General features: G+C 40.2%; 1 protein-coding gene and 1 long non-coding RNA gene across 9 annotated transcripts in view; one reads left to right on the top strand and one right to left on the bottom strand.

The window, feature by feature from the left end:
• Positions 1–17,500, bottom strand: part of ttll5 (tubulin tyrosine ligase-like family, member 5) — a 119,537-nt gene that overhangs the window by 51,908 nt on the left and 50,129 nt on the right. For all 8 annotated transcript variants that reach the window (XR_015513855.1, XR_015513856.1, XR_015513857.1 and 5 more), the window contains exons 18-26: positions 15,417–15,479; positions 14,500–14,520; positions 13,315–13,460; positions 10,001–10,139; positions 7,470–7,587; positions 3,626–3,772; positions 3,425–3,519; positions 3,234–3,349; positions 1–223 (exon numbers count right to left, since the gene is read on the bottom strand). The exon at positions 1–223 is cut by the window's left edge and continues 251 nt beyond it. Coding sequence is in view for 2 of the 8 variants with exons in the window: in XM_087291113.1 (XP_087147239.1) it covers positions 1–223; positions 3,234–3,349; positions 3,425–3,519; positions 3,626–3,772; positions 7,470–7,587; positions 10,001–10,139; positions 13,315–13,460; positions 14,500–14,520; positions 15,417–15,479 (1,068 nt within the window). In the remaining 6 variants the exon portion in view is untranslated. The remainder of the gene's footprint in view (positions 224–3,233; positions 3,350–3,424; positions 3,520–3,625; positions 3,773–7,469; positions 7,588–10,000; positions 10,140–13,314; positions 13,461–14,499; positions 14,521–15,416; positions 15,480–17,500) is intronic.
• Positions 16,428–17,500, top strand: part of LOC147840079 (uncharacterized) — a 408,477-nt gene continuing 407,404 nt past the window's right edge. The window contains exons 1-2 of the long non-coding RNA XR_015513974.1: positions 16,428–16,617; positions 16,673–16,767. This is a non-coding gene — a long non-coding RNA (uncharacterized LOC147840079). The remainder of the gene's footprint in view (positions 16,618–16,672; positions 16,768–17,500) is intronic.

Genomic DNA, 17,500 nt, shown 5'->3' with positions numbered 1-17,500 from the left:
GGCGCTTCATTAGCGCTGCAGTCTCCGCTTTGGGTGGGATTTCGCAACGAGATGCACTTGATTTTGCCGGTGTTTTTAGCTGCAGCACAGTTTTCAGTGCTGGTTGGATGATTTTGCCGCTGGTCTCCTGCTGGAGTTGCTGTGTTACTGTCTGCACTTTGGGTTTTGCTGATTGCCGCTGTATTCTCTACACCTCCAGATGTGCCTGTGTTGACATGTGCAGCTGCAAGAAAGAAAGCAAATTATCAGACCATTATTACTGCATCATGAAAGCAGACCTGAGTGAACCAACATAAACATACTAGTGTTCAGCTTACAGTGGCATGTAAAGGCTTCACTAGGGTAGTTAGGGTAAAGTTAGGGTAATTAGGCAAGTCATTGTTTAACAGTGGTTTGTTCTGGAGACAATCCAACACTAATATTGCTAAAGGGGGCTAAAAATATTGAGTTTAAAATGGGATTAAAACAATTAAAAACTGCTTTTATTCTAGCCCAAATAAAACAAATAAGATTTTAGAAGAACATATATTAGAGGAAACACTGTGAAAAACTCCTGAATGTGTTCAACATCATTCGCGAAAAGAAAAAGAAAATAAATTTCGGTCCCACTTTATATTAAGTGTCCCTAACTACTATGTACTTACATAAAAAAAATGAATACAATGTACTTACTGTGTTTATAATGTATTTGAGAACACTTGTGGTGCTCTTGAGTTAGGATAGAGGTTGGGTTATGGACAGGTTTGGTGGCATGGGCAGGTTTAAGGGTGGGTTAAGGTGTAGGGGATGGTCAACAGTGTATTTACAAATGTAATTACACAAGTTAATTACAGATGTAAATACATACATGTATTTAATCAAGCATAAGTACACAGTAAATACATGTATTTACACAATAAGTACATTGTAACATACTATTAATTCCTATGTAAATACATATTAGTTAAGGCCACAATATAAAGTGGGACCTAAATTTCACAAGAGGGCAAATAATTTTGACTTCAACTGTATATATCTGTCAACAGCTCAGAAATATGTTCTTGACCCTGTTGTTACCTTCAAGCTTAACCTTATTAAACGATTATAAACAACCTAAAACAACAGTAATGCTCTCTTTTTGAGAAAAATTTACGTTTGTTCTTTATAACAGCTCTTTGTAATCTGACTTTTCAAAGTTACATTCAGAGCTTGTTCATGCTAAATATAACTTTGGTAACAATGTTTTTAAAGATGGCATTACTGGCATATACAGTTCAAGATATTCGTGCACCTTTTAATTATTTTTTTCTTTTTTAAATATTTACCAAATGATGTTGAACAGAGCAAGGAAATGTTCACAGTATGTCTGATAATATATTTTCTTCTGGAGAAAGTCTTATTTGTTTTATTTCGGTAAGAATAAAAGCAGTTTTTCATTTTTAAACAGCATTTTAAGATCAATATTATTAGCCCCTTTAAGCTATTCTCTTTGATTGTCTACAGAACAAACCATCGTTATACAATAACTTGTCTAATTACCCTAACCTGCCTAGTTAACCTAATTACCCTAGTGAAGCCTTTAAATGTCACTTTAAGCTGTATAGAAGTGTGTTGAAGAATATCTAGTCTAATATTATTTACTGTCAACATGGTGAAGAGAAAATAAATCAGTTATGAGAGATGAGTTATTAACACTATTATGATTAGAAATGTGTTGGAGAAATCTGCTCTCTGTTAAAAAGAAAACAGTGAAAAACAGGGGGCTAATAATTCTGACTTTAACTATATAGACTCCACTCATAAACAAAAGCCACTGAAACGCCAATTCTGGTTCAAATGTAAAGCTGGAACCATATATGTGCATAGCGGAAGGAATGGGAAAAACAAAATAGGTCAAGAATAGTTTTGGAACCAAATATCGACTCACAGAATCAGTCCATATATATTCCCACTACTTGTCAATGGGCAAAAAATAAATTAATAAATAAGAATTGTCTGATTCTGGTCCTATATACAGTTGAAGTCAGAATTATTCACCCCCTATGATTTTTTTTTCTTTTTTAAATATTTCCCAAAATATGTTTAACAGAGCAAGGAATTTTCACAGTATGTCTGATAATATTTTTTCTTCTGGAGAAAATCTTATTTGTTTTTTTTTGGCTAGAATAAAAATGTTCTAAAAAACATTTTTTAGGTCAATATTATTAGCCCCTTTAAGCAATATTTTGTTTCCGACAGTCTCCAGAACAAACCATCGTTATACAATAACTTGCCTAATTACCCTAACCTGCCTAGTTAACCTAATCACCCTAGATAAGCCTTTACATGTCACTGTAAGCTGAATACTAGTGTCTTGAAGAATATCTAGTCTAATATTATGTGCTGTCATCATGGCAAAGAGAAAATAAATCAGTTATTAGAGATGAGTTATTAACACTATTATGATTAGAAATGTGTTGAACAAATCTGCTCTTCACTAAACAGAAATTGAGGAAAAAATCAACCCGGGCTCATTGTGGAAACGTAGCCACATCTGCCGACCGCGAGATACGTCCCGGGAGGTACGTATTCGAGCGTTTTTTGTTTTCGCGGATCCACGAGAGGCCGCTGTGCGCCTTGTCTTTTTTCGCGTTTTTTCTGTTCTCGCGCGAAAAGCCGCCGGATCGGCCGACGCAGCCGCCTTCCTCTTCCTCCTCCTCCTTCCCTAAACCCGATCGATGTTTTGCAAAAGCCGTCCCGAAAAAAAAAAAAAAAAAGCAAAAGCCCTCGTCTTCGATTTCGACCGCATTTTCGGATCCCGCCGCGTTCTCGCTCTTATTTTTCGGATTCCGTTTTTCATCTTACCTGATTTCTGGAACCGCTGTTCCCCGGACTCGATCCCGGTCGTCGTCCCCGCGGCTGGCTCCTCCTCCTCCTCCGGGAAAGCCCTCTACTTGGAGGCGAGCCGTCGGCCGGCGAGCGCGAAGAGGAGGAGCGGAGCGGCGCCACACCTCCCCACAGCGTTCGCTCGAAAAAAAATAAACACACGTACCTCCGGCCACGTAAATCGCGGTCTCCAGAAACGTCCGCGGGGCTACGTTTCCAGAATGAGCTTGGGTTGGAAAAGATATACAGGGGTCTAATAAATTTGACTTCAACTGTTAATGATGACAGCATTTCATTTTTAGGCGAACTATCCCTTTAAAACTCCCCTCTGTTTGGTCAAACTAATTTTTTCTGGCATGTTTTGTCTCATGTTTCGTTTCATTACTCACTCTCCGGCTTCTCCTCGCTGCTCTTCTTGACTCGGTGACACTTTGTGCCCAGAAACACACTGGCAGACTTGTTCTTCTGAGTGTAGAAGGTCAGCACTTCCTCCAGGTCGCTTTCGCTGAAACCAGAAAAGAAGAGGCGTCTGCTGAGAAACCGTTCTCCTCATCTGTCCTCATGAAGTGAAAACACCAACCTGGCCTCCAGAATGAACTCCTGGAAAACGGTGGAGTTGATGCAGCGACCTTCATCTGTCATCGGCTCCAAACTCTGCACCATTTGCTTGGTTTCCTGAGGGTGATTGAGCAAAACAAATCAGGTCCTGCTCACATACAGAAAGTTGAAATGGTAAACCTCCACCAGATTAAAGAAAGCTCCAGAAAGAACGTGGTCAGACCTGGTCGTAGAGCTGGATAAAGCTTTCGAGCTGCTGTGAGAGGATGTGTTGGCGCTCCTGCAGACACAGATGCAGACTGGGCTCCTTCACACTCATGCCCTGATGCAGATTACTGCTGGCTCGCTTTAGAAAACGTACAACCAGCTCCTACACACACACACACACACACACACACACACACACACACACACACACACAGAAGATGCAGATCACACTCAAATCAATGAAGTGAATTACACATTAATACACTAATACACTATTAATATGCTATTAATATGATATATCACTTGAGTATCGATATGGCAATATGTGCATCTGCATTAGTCACAAAATCATTGAATTAGATTGGTTATTAATGACTTAAAAGTTATTAAGGGTGCAGTAGGTGATTGTCTTCAGAAACGTGTGGTTGATCTGGTTAAAAGTCTCTTCAAAATTCCAATAGTACTGATTAAAGTAAATGATCTAACTGTGTTTATATGTATTTATTAGCGCTGTCAAAATTAACGTGTTAACGCATGCGATTAATTTTAAATAATTAACGCGTTAATAATAATTAACTTATTTACGCAATTAACGCAGTTGACGTTTTTTTTTTACTTGCTGTTGTGGTGGACGTGTGTTCAACATGCAAGAAAAGTGGATAAGACCAAGGAAGCATTTTTTGAAGGCAAGTTCCAGTATAAAACAATTAGTCGCATCACAGGTTATCCAGAGTTTCATGCAATTTCGGGTGTTTCATTTTTAACTTTCGACATCTGTTGTTGATACCGCATGGCGAACAGAAAGAAAATCCTCCGCATTTCGTGACTTGGTGTTCGTTTAAGGTAAGGTTCCTTTTAAGGCTACATGGTGAATTTTAATAAGAGTATAATCTTAATCATATTAAAATCAGAGTATTGGTGTCTTATTTGAATGTACTCAGAACGTCTGGTGAAGTCGGGAGCTGTCAAAGACAGGGCATTACTCTGCCTTTCAGCATGAGCCCTCCAAGTTTAGCGTGTTTCCTCAATAAACGCAATGAAAACGTATGCTTCGCGTTGTTGTGTCAGAATCCTTGTGAAATACAGTAATACTTTAGGACGCTTAGTTTAAGCAAATTTGATGAACGTGATCATGCGTGTTGAATCTGAGGGAGTCGCTCCAGTATGGAAGGCCGTTGGGGCCAAGACGTCTGCAGCGCGTTGTGTGTGTCTGTCTGTGTGTGTGTCTGTGTCAGGCCCGTTGAGGGGTGTCAGGGGTGGAGTGAGTGACGTATCTGAGTAGGGGGAGAGGGGTGTGCAATGTATTTAACGACCGGTTTGCGAGAGATTATCATTCATTTGCGGGCATTTGGGAGTCTCTGTGCACTTGCGGGATACTCCTAGTCTTAGCAACTGGATGAATGTAAAGGAGGATTAAGCTAAATTGTTTCTACTTTATAATTAATGTTCTCAACTCACAGCATTAAACTTTACAGTGAGTGCAACAGTTTGTATTCAATAGTTTATTATTATAATTTTTCATTTTCCATATCTGTAATGCCTGTATTTTGGCATTTTTTGCAGTCCACTTAGAATCCAACATGGAAATCAATGTTTTCTTTATTGGCATTGATTGTTTTGAAATGTAAATGTCATTAACATGCCTGTGTTTTAATTTCTGTAATAAATATGGCTGTCAAGCCAGGATCTTGATGGTTTATTGTGGGTTTGTTGTTTACATGAAGAAATCTGTGTTACAAGTTAAACAAAAATTCTATTAAACAATTATATTTTGAATTAAAATTGTTTTTGTCTTGCGTTTACATTAATTTTACATTTGAATAGCCAAAATTACAAGTTTCAGTATTTTAAATGTGATTAATCACGATAATTTTTTTAAAAAGGTGCGATTAATTAGTTAATTTTTTTTTAATCGATTGACACCACTAATATATATATATATGTAGGGTGAGACTAAAACACGTTCATCCAATTTAATATCGTCAGGCAGATAATTCACATAATTCTGATAAGTAGCTCAAATTGTCTATCAGCAAATGTAGATTTGTACATCTGCAGCCGTTCACGCAGATCTGGGGCCTCATGTACGAAGACTTGCGTTGAATTCATGCTAAAACATTGCGTACGTTTCCCAGAGATGGGTTGCGGCTGGAAGGGCATCCGCTGCGTAAAAACGTGCTGGATAAGTTGGTTTCATTTCGCGTTAACCAATCAGCAGCTTTGTCTTGTAGGGGCGTGTTTATGACGTAGCGCCTGTTGTTGGTGTTCTGAGGAGAAATCCTTCTGTCGACACTGGACAACAGTTGATCAAACTGGGCTCGGATCAGTCTGAAACACCACTGAAAGCTTGTATCATCCTTATATAGTTTCTGGAGGAGTTGATAAGCTCACAGTAGTGGACTCCAAACAAATCGGCACTGTTTTTCAGCCTTCATAAAGCATATAAACATAGCAATTCTCTCAATAAAATCCATGTTAGCCATTTAGCATCAAAGCTAGAATCACCGGGCAGACAGAAGCCCAGCTCATGATGCAAATCTGCATGTATTGTAAAGGGAGTTTTGAAAATCTATTCAAAATTTGTGAATGAAGCAGATTTGATGCGCGAATGAAGCTAGTAAACTCAAAATGTTCACGTGTCTATATACGCGCAAATATTTCTATTTATTCGCGAGTCTGGTGTGAACACAGCATTAGACTTTTGTCAGTTCTCTTCTAGATTGGCTTGAGTTCCTTCAGTGATCTTGTAATTTAATTAATAATTAAATAATGGCAGAATATAGAGCTTTCCTTTCTTGTGTTGGCCACAATGACTGTAAAAAATATGGATGACGCGACAGCCCCTTTTCCCATTGAACGCCTTGAGGGCAAAACGCCTGCTTGACGGGCACAAACTGTCGCAAAAGACTGTTGAAATTGCGCAGAAGGATTGTCTGATGGAGCCAGAGGAGGAGCCGCGAAAATGAGCGGAGTCGAGCTTCCAATCAAACGCTTTATGTAAAATCAACCACGCCCCCCGAACTGCTCAGCATGCGTTTGCTGTCATATCAACACAAATGGATGTAATAACGTTAACAAATATGAGGGTTTTATATATTCAATCGCGCCAGCTCCGGGCCGCAGCGCATAACCTACTCGCGGCATCGATTCTGGCTCGCATGCGGCAGCGCCGGCTCGCTCGATTGACTCGGGCTGGAATCGGGCAGTGAGTCCAGGCATCCGGAGTAGGTCCAGCAGAGGTAGTCAGTTTGAGCTCTGAGGGGTAAGTCTCCGGCAGGCCAGAATCTAGCCGGAACTGGCCCGAGTGTATTTTGCTATCTGGGTGGTTAGGTGTGTATCAGCAAACTAATAAAGCCCGAAAAAAGCCCTGACCTTACCGAATAAACAGTGTTCCACCTGGATCATGTATGTCAGAAACTATAGTTTACTGCTGAACTCATTTTGTCATGGTAAAATAACACAGAAATCGAATAATAACACTTCAGTCTCCTGCCGAAGCTCAGACGCGCTGCTTTGAGAAACTGTCAATCACAGCTGTCAATCACGATGAAACGCCCAGCATTAAATTACTGCTAAAAACAAACTGTTTACACAAATGAAGATCTGCACCTATTTCAGCACAATAACCAGTGCCTTAATCCACCAGAACCATCTTTCGGGACATTTTATTGCAAGTGTAATAAATGTTTTTATTTGGGCTCAAGTCTCCTTCATTAACACGGAGGAGGCGGGCTTTATGACTTGTACTGCAGCCAGCCCCCAGGGGGCGATCTAACGGCCGAGACCTTCACTCAAATGCAGGCTTGCGGCACACTTTGTTGGCCATCACTGACAGATATATAAGACTAAATAGGGTTTACCATCTGATCGTGCTCCTTCTGTGTCCAGGCCGGGCTTCTGTTCGCTCTGCTCTCAGCTAGCAGGCGCAGCTGAACGCGGTGCAGGTATGAGGAGAAGGCCATGCGGGCTTGAACTTTACTGCAGGAGCCAAAACAAGACAGTGTTATTCAGTGATCTTCCTACACTTGCAAAGACCAATCAATCTGTATTCTACTAGTTTTTAATTGATTATTTTTTAACATTCCAAATATAAAAATTTAATCGAAAGCTGGACAAACAGTTTTAAAGAATTCGATGTCCCCTTTTCAGAAAGAACAGCGTTTCAAAGATGGCCACCAAGTGAAATGACTTGCCCGTAAGGGACTTTGTGTGAACGCTCCCTTTAAAATGTACATATTACAATTCCCCAGCTGAGATGCAGAGCTGCGGGCGCCATGCCATCCTCATTCAGAAAGCTGTGTAGGTTGTTTTGCAGAGCAGATGACGCACTTGTTCACCTCACCGCTACCACTATACCGTACGTGTTACTGCACACAAAACAACAGAAGCACATCTGAGGGCAAGCCAAGGCCTCCACGCTGCTCCAACTACCGTGAACTATTCACATGCTCCGTATGACAAGAAGATAAGCAAGGAAAAGTCAAGAAATGTTTCGGAAAGAGCCGCCGTCGCACGTAAACAATGCTACACTGTACTGTAACGGCCCCGGTCCCTTTCCCTTGGCCCTGGCAGGCGCAGAGGAATTTCTACAAACTCAGACATGCCATTATAATTCCTTGCTCGAATTACAATTCAGGCTCTTGGACCGCAAGCGGAGAGGAAACTGGAGTCTTTATTGCACTTTGGACAGGAGTATGTAATATTCATTAATGTCCGCGTATGAAAAGAGCAGCTCTAAATATTTTTCTAGGGCCATTGCGTAAGGTGAAAGCAGGGGAGGGAGGATGTTTCAACTGCGTCCAAAATGTTAAACAAAGGAAAGACAGTCTGACTCCGGCAATTAGGCGGCCAATGAGAGAGAGAGACGAGGATGCAGCCGATTGGCCGAGGAATCCACTTCCTGTGTGAATTAGACTTGTGGCGGAGGAAACATGCGAAGGATGAAAAGGACTCAACGGCGCTCTGTGGATCTCCCTCTTGTAAATGGAGAAGCGATTCTGCCTCCATCTCTGCAAATGGACTGGAACTAAACAGTCCTGCGCAGATAATCACGCTGAGATGCCGTGGCAAGAGAGATGATGTGCTGTCTGAGCAGCAACAAAGCGATAAGAAGATTGAAAGACACAATGCAATGATAATAAATAAAACCCTCTGCACACAGCTTGTGAGCACTTATTCCCTACACTTTTCTATTAACAATAGTTTTGTCATTGTATAACGGTGTGTAAAAAGTCATTGTATTCCAGTGGTTTGTTCTGGGGACAATCCAAAACAAATGTTGATTAAGGGGACTAATAATATTGACCTTAAAATGGGTTTAAAACTATTTAATTCTAGCCGAAATAAAACACATAAGACTTTCTTCAGAAGAACAAATATTAGAGGAAATACTGTGAAAACGTCCTTAATCAAATAAATACTACTTGAGAGATATTTTTGAAAAGAATAAATGTTGCACAGAAGGGTTAATACTTTTGCCCTCAACTGTGTATATATGTGTAATTATAATCGTGTGTATAGAAAAGAAAAAGCACAAGCACAAGAGTCAGAAACCGCTGCTACTTCACCAACATCACTAGACGTAGATACTAGAGCTAGTGTTTGAATGATTCTCTAGCGTAATGTCTAAAGTGATGACGAAACAGCTGATTTTGCTCACATTTTAAGATTATAAGATTCCCCAGTATTGAGCCTTAATGCTACACTGCAAAATAAGTCTCTTTTTACTTAAATTTTGTGGCCAAAATATCAAAAGAGAATCAAGTCAAGAAGCATTTTCTAAACAAGCTAAAGCTGGTCTTGTTTTCAGAAATAAAGAGTCAAAATCAAGTGTTTTTTGTAAAAACAAGCACAATACTCTGCAGATAATAATAAAATAATAATAAAAAGCAAAATAATCTTGTTTTTTCGCTTGACGTAAGATTGTTTTGCTTATAATAAAATATAATATATAAAAGTAATCTGGAATGCCAAAGAAAGCGTTCTTGCAGGACTCCCAGAGTTCATTAAGATCCTTTGGCTTCATCTTCAACGCCTCCTCCCTCATCTTACCACAGACATGCTCAACAATATTCATGTCTGCTGACTGGGCTGGCCAATCCTGGAGCACTCTTTGCTTTCAGGAGCTTTGATGTGGAGGCTGGAGTATGAGGAGCGCTATCCTGCTGGAGAATTGTCCCTCTCCTGTGGTTTGTAATGTAATGGGCAGCACAGATGTCTTGATCTCTCAGGCTGTTGATGTTGATCATCCACTCTGCAGATCTCATCACGACATTTTAAGACTTTTTAAGACCCCGCCGACACCCTGATACAGTTTGTACAGTATAAAAACAATGTAAACCAATGTCCACACAGTTCACAAAAACAAACCTGTGCATGTGTGTGTACTGACCTGAGGTCCCAGCCCTGCTGGAGGATGTGGAGCAGATTGACTTTGGGCTGTGTGTGCTGGTCAGATGACTGGACCTCCATCTGTCCCTCCACCCCATCCTCATTCTCACTGGTGTGAGGCGACGGAGAGCACTTGACACCTGTACACATCACACACTGCACATCAACGACTACGTTTACACGGACATCAGTAATGGAATTATTTGCCTAGACAATAATATAATTAAGGTGGTTACATGAGTTGCTTTTTAAATGTTCCTATCATGATCCTGTTTTACATGTTACAGCCCATAATTGGATTAACGTCATTGTGTCAGCATGCTATCCACATTTCATCCTGGAGTTTCACATTATTTCGGGTGTTTCGTCTGTACTGCACTACAATAATGCCAATAAATCAGCATACTCCACATGTCCTCATTCATTTCTGTTTAGTTGGATTATGACTTTAGTCAGATTAAAGTATTAAAAAGCACTGTTTACATGGTTGACTCTTAAGGCTGATTTATACTTCTGCGTCAAACACCGGCGTATGCTACGGTGTTGACGCATAGCCCTTCGCCGTGGCCATCGCCATCACTGACGTGCACCTCTCAAAAAATGTAACTAAACGTCGCAATGGCGCGTAGCGCAAGCTCTGTGATTGGTCAGCTTGGTAGCGCTGACGAGTCTGGGCGAGACCGAGAGCCACGCGAATGGCGCGAGCGATTGTTTACAAGTGTGGAGTCCCGTGAAGGAGCTCCGGATGGAAAGTTTTGTTTTGTGTTTACCTCATAGTTAAAGTTGTTGCATGTCCGCCGTTTCCTGCCTCAAAATGAGCGAGTTTGAGCCACTTGTACATCCCGGAAGTGTTCAGGAAATGCAAAAAAGTAGCAAAGAAACTCGACACAGAGGAACATTTACACCTCACTGCCCACTAGCGCTTCGGAAGTGTTAATGCAGACCGACAGAGACAGCAGCAGAAGTATAAATGCACAGCTACGCACGTTGCATGCGCCGTGGGTTACGCCGGTCACTTGACGCAGAAGTATAAACCAGGCTTTAATCAGAGTATTGTCTTCTTCGTATTAAAATCGGAGTATTGGTGACCATGTAAACGTACTCAATGACACAATTCAGGTTTACTTTATATTACCTGCACACTATGAGTCATTTATAAAGCATTAGCCAATTGTTATTCATCATTTGTTAAGCATTAACTAGCAATTACGGGGAAATTACTTTTAAAAGTAATGCATTACAATATTGAGAAAGTACCTAGTAGCTTTACTTAGTTACTCTGAGTCTGACGTCCCCGAAACCCCACAGCTGGACACATCTACACTTGTGTTTATTATAAATCTGCAGATAATCAATAATACTGATCATAATATTAACATTATACAGATGCAGATGCTCATCAATAAACTTATAGAAGCCCCCCGAGGTGAAGAAGGCATGGAGGCAGTGTGTTTATACTGATGGAGAAAATCATCATTTCTGTAATATTTTAATCCTTTTATTGTTTTCATCTGTAAAGATGTTTGTGTGTTGCTGTTCATCCTGTGTGTGTTCAGCAGTGTGTAAGCATTTGGACCCACATAGGTGCATAACTAACGTGCTCTGCCGGACTTTAGAGCAGCTTTTAGTTGGTCAATGATGCCTTTGGTCTGTTTCAGTTCCTCAAAATAGCAACGCTCCAACAATGCATTTTAACAAACCTCCTTTTCAGACCAGCACACCCATGAGTCCACAGAGTGGCGCAAATGGATTTACTATTTAAACAACGTAGAGCAAAAACTGGAAATTTCTGTTGCGCTGGTCTGAAAATAGCAACAAATCACACCCAACACGTCTTGTGCCTTATTGCGCCGGGTGTATGAGAGGGCTCTTAATAATAGTTGTCGTAAGCATGCATAAAATCTTATTTACGTTCATGACGTGTGCCATATCATGATTATAAAGGTTAAAAGACTTTGGGCTCTATTTTGACGGTCATGCGCAGAGTGCAAAACGCAGGGCGCAAACGCTTTCAGGGCGTGTCAGAACGCATTTTTGCTAATTTAAGGACGGGAAATCTGCCTTGCGCCGTGGCGCATGATCTAAAAGGGTTGAGTTTATTTTCTTAATGAGTTATAGGTGTGTTTTGAGAATAAACCAATCAGAGTCTCATCTCCCATTCCCTTTAAGAGCCAGCTGCGTCGCGCCAAGAGCGCATTCACTATTTACAGGACGCAAAGTAAGTCTAAGTAGAAAAACTGAGCATTTCACAAGCAAACAGTTCACAGTTAACAGAAAACTGTTAAACAGAGCATCTACTGCGTGAGAATGAGAGATAATGGATCTACTTTCACTTTCGCTCTTGGATAGGGAAACCTTTACGCACAGACATCAATTAGTCTATAAATATATCATTGTGTTTGTTTAGCGCAAATATTCGTTTCAAAACTATTTCTAAATTCAGTTCTAATTTCCAGCAAACGAATAAATGAACAATAATAACAAAATGTGCTCAAAAACCTGAGTTATATCCTAAAACACATGCTGTGCCCCATATGGTCTAAAACCTGACAGGTGGACAAATCTAAGCTTGTTTTAATAAAAACAAATATAAATATGGATATAATAAATAATACTGCTAATAATAATAACATTATACAAAAGCAAATTGTTATGAATGAACTGAAAAAGCCTCCCGAGATGAAGAAGACATAAAAGCAGTGATTTTTCATATTTATGTCGGCTAGAAAATAATATGTTTTGTAATATTTTAATGCTTTATATTTATATCCTATATCTATTCTTATTATATCCTATATATATCCTTAATATTTACATGTTTTCATATGTAAAGATATTTGTCTATTGCTCTCTTGTGTGTATTAAGCAGTGTGTAAGCGAGGTGCAACTCTGCGCTGGAGTTTAGACCGGGTTAGTTTTGGTCGAATGAAAAATCTATTATAGTTTCTCAAAATAGCAACGCGCCAGCAGTGCGCCTCAGAACACCTTCCTTTATAGACCAGAACGCCTATGGGCGCACACATGAGCGCTAATGCATTTGCTATTTAAACAGCGCCTCAAAACCACTCTTGCGCCAAGCTAAAACTACCAAAACACTATTGCGCCGTGCCTTGCGCCCCATTGCGCCGGGTGTATGATAGGGCCCTACATGTCTTATGAACACCCCTTCAAGTAAACTGCTACTGCAATAGAAACTCACTATAACATCACCTATAACAGAGATGTCAATCAGCATCAGCACATGAAGGCATCCTGTAACTCTAATGTCACTGAATCAACCGTCTGAATAACTGCACACACATCCTGCAAACGAACCTGTCGGTGGTCTTCTTCTGGAAACTCGTGCAGGTTTCCGCCTCTTCTTTCGCGCCTCGAGTGTAAGCAGCTTTCTTTCATACTGGACCACATGATGTGTGTAAAAGGCCCCGAGCACCAGAGAAATACCATCAGTCGCCTGGACCCTGCAGAATCAAACAAACAGGGAAAACACATTTTTTTAAATGTACTTGCTTATATTAAGAGGTAAAAAAATATGTGAGTGAGGTCCTCGTTATGCACCAGGCAGTTTGACACGATGCTCAATTGGTACTAATGGACCCAAAGAAAATCTCCCCCACACCATTACACCACCACCAGCAGCCTGAACCGCTGATACAAGGCAGGATGATCCATGCTTTCATGTTGTTGAGGCCAAATTGTGAGCCGAGCATCCGAATGTGTCAGCAGAAATGGAGACTCATCAGAGCAGCAACGTTTCTCCAATCTTCTAATGTCCAGTTTTGGTGAGTCTGTGTGAATTGTAGCCTCAGTTTCCTGTTCTTAGCTGACAGGAGCGGCACCCGGTGTGCTCTTCTGCTGCTGTAGCCCATCCGCCTCAAGGTTGGACGTGTTGTTTGTTCAGAGATGCTCTTCTCCAGAGCTCGGTTGTAACGAGTGCTTATTTGAGTTACTGTTGCTGGAACCAGTCTGGCCATTCTCCTCTGACCTCTGGCATCAACAAGGCATTTGCGCCCACAGAACTGCCGCTCACTGGATATCTCCTCTTTGTCGGAGCATTCTCTGTAAAGCCTAGAGATGGTTGTGCGTGAAAATCCCAGCAGATCAGCAGTTTCTGAAATACTCAGAGCAGCCCGTCTGGCAGCAACAACCATGCCACGCTCAAAGTCACTTAAATCCCCTTTCCTCCCCATTCTGATGCTCGCTTTGAACTGCAGCAGATCGCCTTGACCATGTCTACATGCCGAAATGCAGTGAGCTGCTGCCATGTGATTGGCTGATTAGAAACTTGCGTTAAAGAGCATTTGTACCTAATAAAGTGGCCGGTGCGTGTATATTTCTATATCCACAATTGTCTGTGTTCTTATTATATTCAGTTTAGATTCTTAATTATAATAGTTGTTTTTGTACAAGCATTTGACTGCATACCGTACTGTGTATGATTGTGTATGTAAATAATTAAATGTAAATTTAAAAATTTCAATTGGAATAAAAGATACTAACCTCGAGCGGGACGTCAGGGATCTGAGGAGAGGAAAAGCAGAATAAGACCATTTGAAGACAAAATGAAACTAAAACATACAATATTATGACCTGGCCATAGAGAAGACTTATTTAAGGATTCCATTATGAAATATGAAGGTGGAAACCTACAAGTGTCTTAAAAACCTATTTTGCAAATGATTTAACCCTTAAAATGAAGGTTTTATTAATTAGTTTTTTTAGGTTTAAATAAGTAGTTTGCACGGGCGTCATGGTGGCGCAGTGGGTAGCATGATCACCTCACAGCAAGAAGGTCACTGGTTTGAGTCCCAACTGGGTCACTTAGTATTTCTGTGTGGAGTTTGCATGTTCTCTCCGTGTTGCCGTGGGTTTCCTCCGGGTGCTCCGGTTTCCCCCACAGTCTAAACACATGTGCTATAGGGGACTTGAATAAGCTAAATTTGTCGCAGTGTATGTGTGTGTATGGGTGTTTCCCAGTGTTGGGTTGCAGCTGGAAGGGCATATGCTGTGTAAAACATATGCTGGAAAAGATTAATAAAAGGACTAACCCCAAGACTAATGACTAAAAGACTAAATAAGACTAATGTCTTATGCTAATGAGGGAGAGATGGTCACTAGGGGCGGGGTTTTCCCCCCTGTGATGCCACGTACACAGGAAGAAAGTCAATCAAAGTGTTTCCGCAGACTGTTTCAGTCAAGTCTGACTATAAACAATACAATTAATGCACTTCAACTATCAGAAGCTGCATATATTCACACACTGCTTGCACACAACTGTGTTTAAACCCCATATAAATGTGATTTTTGCATAATAGGTGCCCTTTAAATCATTTTATTCGTCATACATTAAATATTAACCGAAACTCCCGGAGCTCAGGTTGCCTTGAATAAATCTTTCCAGAAAGGCTTAGGCATACCTTCTATGGAAAAGTTTATTAGCCAACATGGCATTCAGAGACGTCTTGTACTCCAGATAACCACTGAAAGAGAGAAAAAATGATTAGAGACAGATTAATTGCACAGCATGTCCTAACAAACGCGAACAATCAATCCGGCTGGTTTCTTACGCAAACGAGCAGATACAAGATAGAGGAGAACGTGCTGTTTCTTGCACTTTTAAATTCTATTAAACAGCTTCTCTCTTCCATCTTAAATATATTTAAGAAATGATAATAATTATAATAGTGGTTATTTTAGTACTGTATTAATTAATAAGTTCATTTAAGTTCATTTTAACAAATGTTTTATTTGCTTTTAATCATTTTTATTTATTACTGTTTTTATTTCTCATACTTTTATGTTCCTTTATTCTTGTTCTTGTAAAGCACTTTGAATTATCATTGTGTATGAACTGTGCAATTATCAAAGGAATTAAAGATACGCGAGCTGTCACTGGGGTGGTACCTTTTCAAAAGGGACAAATCTGTACCTAAAAGGTTCATATTAATACCTCAAAGGTACATATTAGTACCTTAAAAGTACAAAAGTGTTCCTCTTAAAATTTTTAGGTACTAATATATGGATTTGAGGTACCAGTATGTACTCTTTAAGCAGGGCCGGCCTGTGGCATAGGCAGTATAGGCAAATGCTAAGGGCGCTGTACATCCAGGGGGCGCCAGAAATGAGCGGGGCTAAGTTGGTTTTGTTTTCAATAGTCCTGACACACATTTAGTAATAGATGGCGATAACTCAAAAACCTCTTACCCTAAAAAGATCTAAAGTGTGTTTCCTACAAAAGGACAAAGCTGGTTATGTTTCACAGCTGTCTTTTTCTTTTTCTTTTTTTTCGCTCGATATTTCGAGCACTGCTCCGTTTAGCCTGGGATATGCGTTTAGCCGGGAGAGCTGAGCTCGCGCAGAGTGGAGCTCTCCGTAAGGGACCGTCGGAAAAGTGCTTCTTTTTTTCGTTTTTTTTTTTTTGCTCTATTCTGCTTGTTTTATTTTAAACACAACTAATTTTCTCTTAAATGAGCACAACAGTTACTAAAGTAGTCGAATGCTTCATTCATTCATTCATTATAGATATGTGCATTCTTACATTAACACCTCTGTTATCAAACAAAACACAATGAGAGATTCATTTGCTGCTCTTCACTAAATAGCAAATACAATTAAAAGGTAAATAGATTTTATAGCTTTATTTAATTTCTGTATAGGCCATTGATTTTAATAGGTTAAACCTTTTATTTTATTGTCAATATTTTCTATGGTTTGCAATGTATTCTATCATTTGAAGCTATTTGTTGTCCCATATTTTAACATCCCAACGTTGATAGACATGACATAACATTGCTAATCATTAAATAGCTATAGTGCTATCTGTTAGTTTTAACGTCAGCTAATGTTATGGAAGGGCATAGATGTTTTAGAAAATAGTAATATTAATGTAACTACCTCATCATTCCTTCCTCAAGCAAATGTGTAAATATTAGATCTATTCAGCAGTAATGTTAATTGCATTGGCATATTTATCTGACGTTTTCCCAGCTTGTAGTAGTCGATCAAAAAGCTGTTTAGTTTCTTATGACTTTACACTAGCAGTGGAATTTACTGCGATGTGACGGAGCGCCACCTGAAATCTTGCCTAGGGCGCTAAATTGGTTAGGGCCGGGCCTGTGTTTAAGTATAAGCATGTACCTTCTGAAAAAGTATCAACAAGTTTGTTGTTTCCATTGGAGGTGCATGGCTTGCGCGCACAAGCGGCGTGATGCGCTCGCACCAATTAACCCCGGCAGCGCACCGCAGGTCACATGACAAGAACTGACCAATCAGCTTCAGCTTGTATGGAATATTCACATTTCGGTAAGACTAATTTCACTGCAAACACTCAAACACTGCAGTCCTTTGTACTTTTCTCCATAGATAAAACTTGTATCAGAGCGACAGCAATGTTTGGTCAGCTTATCATCCTCTGAGAAAACAATTGATCATCACCTAGCAACCTACGAAACACCCCTCACCCCGTCCATTGATAGACAGGTTGAGGACCACTGCCCTAGCT

This window comes from Danio rerio, chromosome 17 (assembly GCF_052040795.2).
Source record: "Danio rerio strain M-AB ecotype USA chromosome 17, GRCz13ab, whole genome shotgun sequence".
In the NCBI taxonomy this organism is placed as follows: domain Eukaryota; kingdom Metazoa; phylum Chordata; class Actinopteri; order Cypriniformes; family Danionidae; genus Danio; species Danio rerio.
The sequence above is the reverse complement of the archived record's forward strand: the minus strand, read 5'-3'. Positions and strand labels throughout refer to the sequence as shown.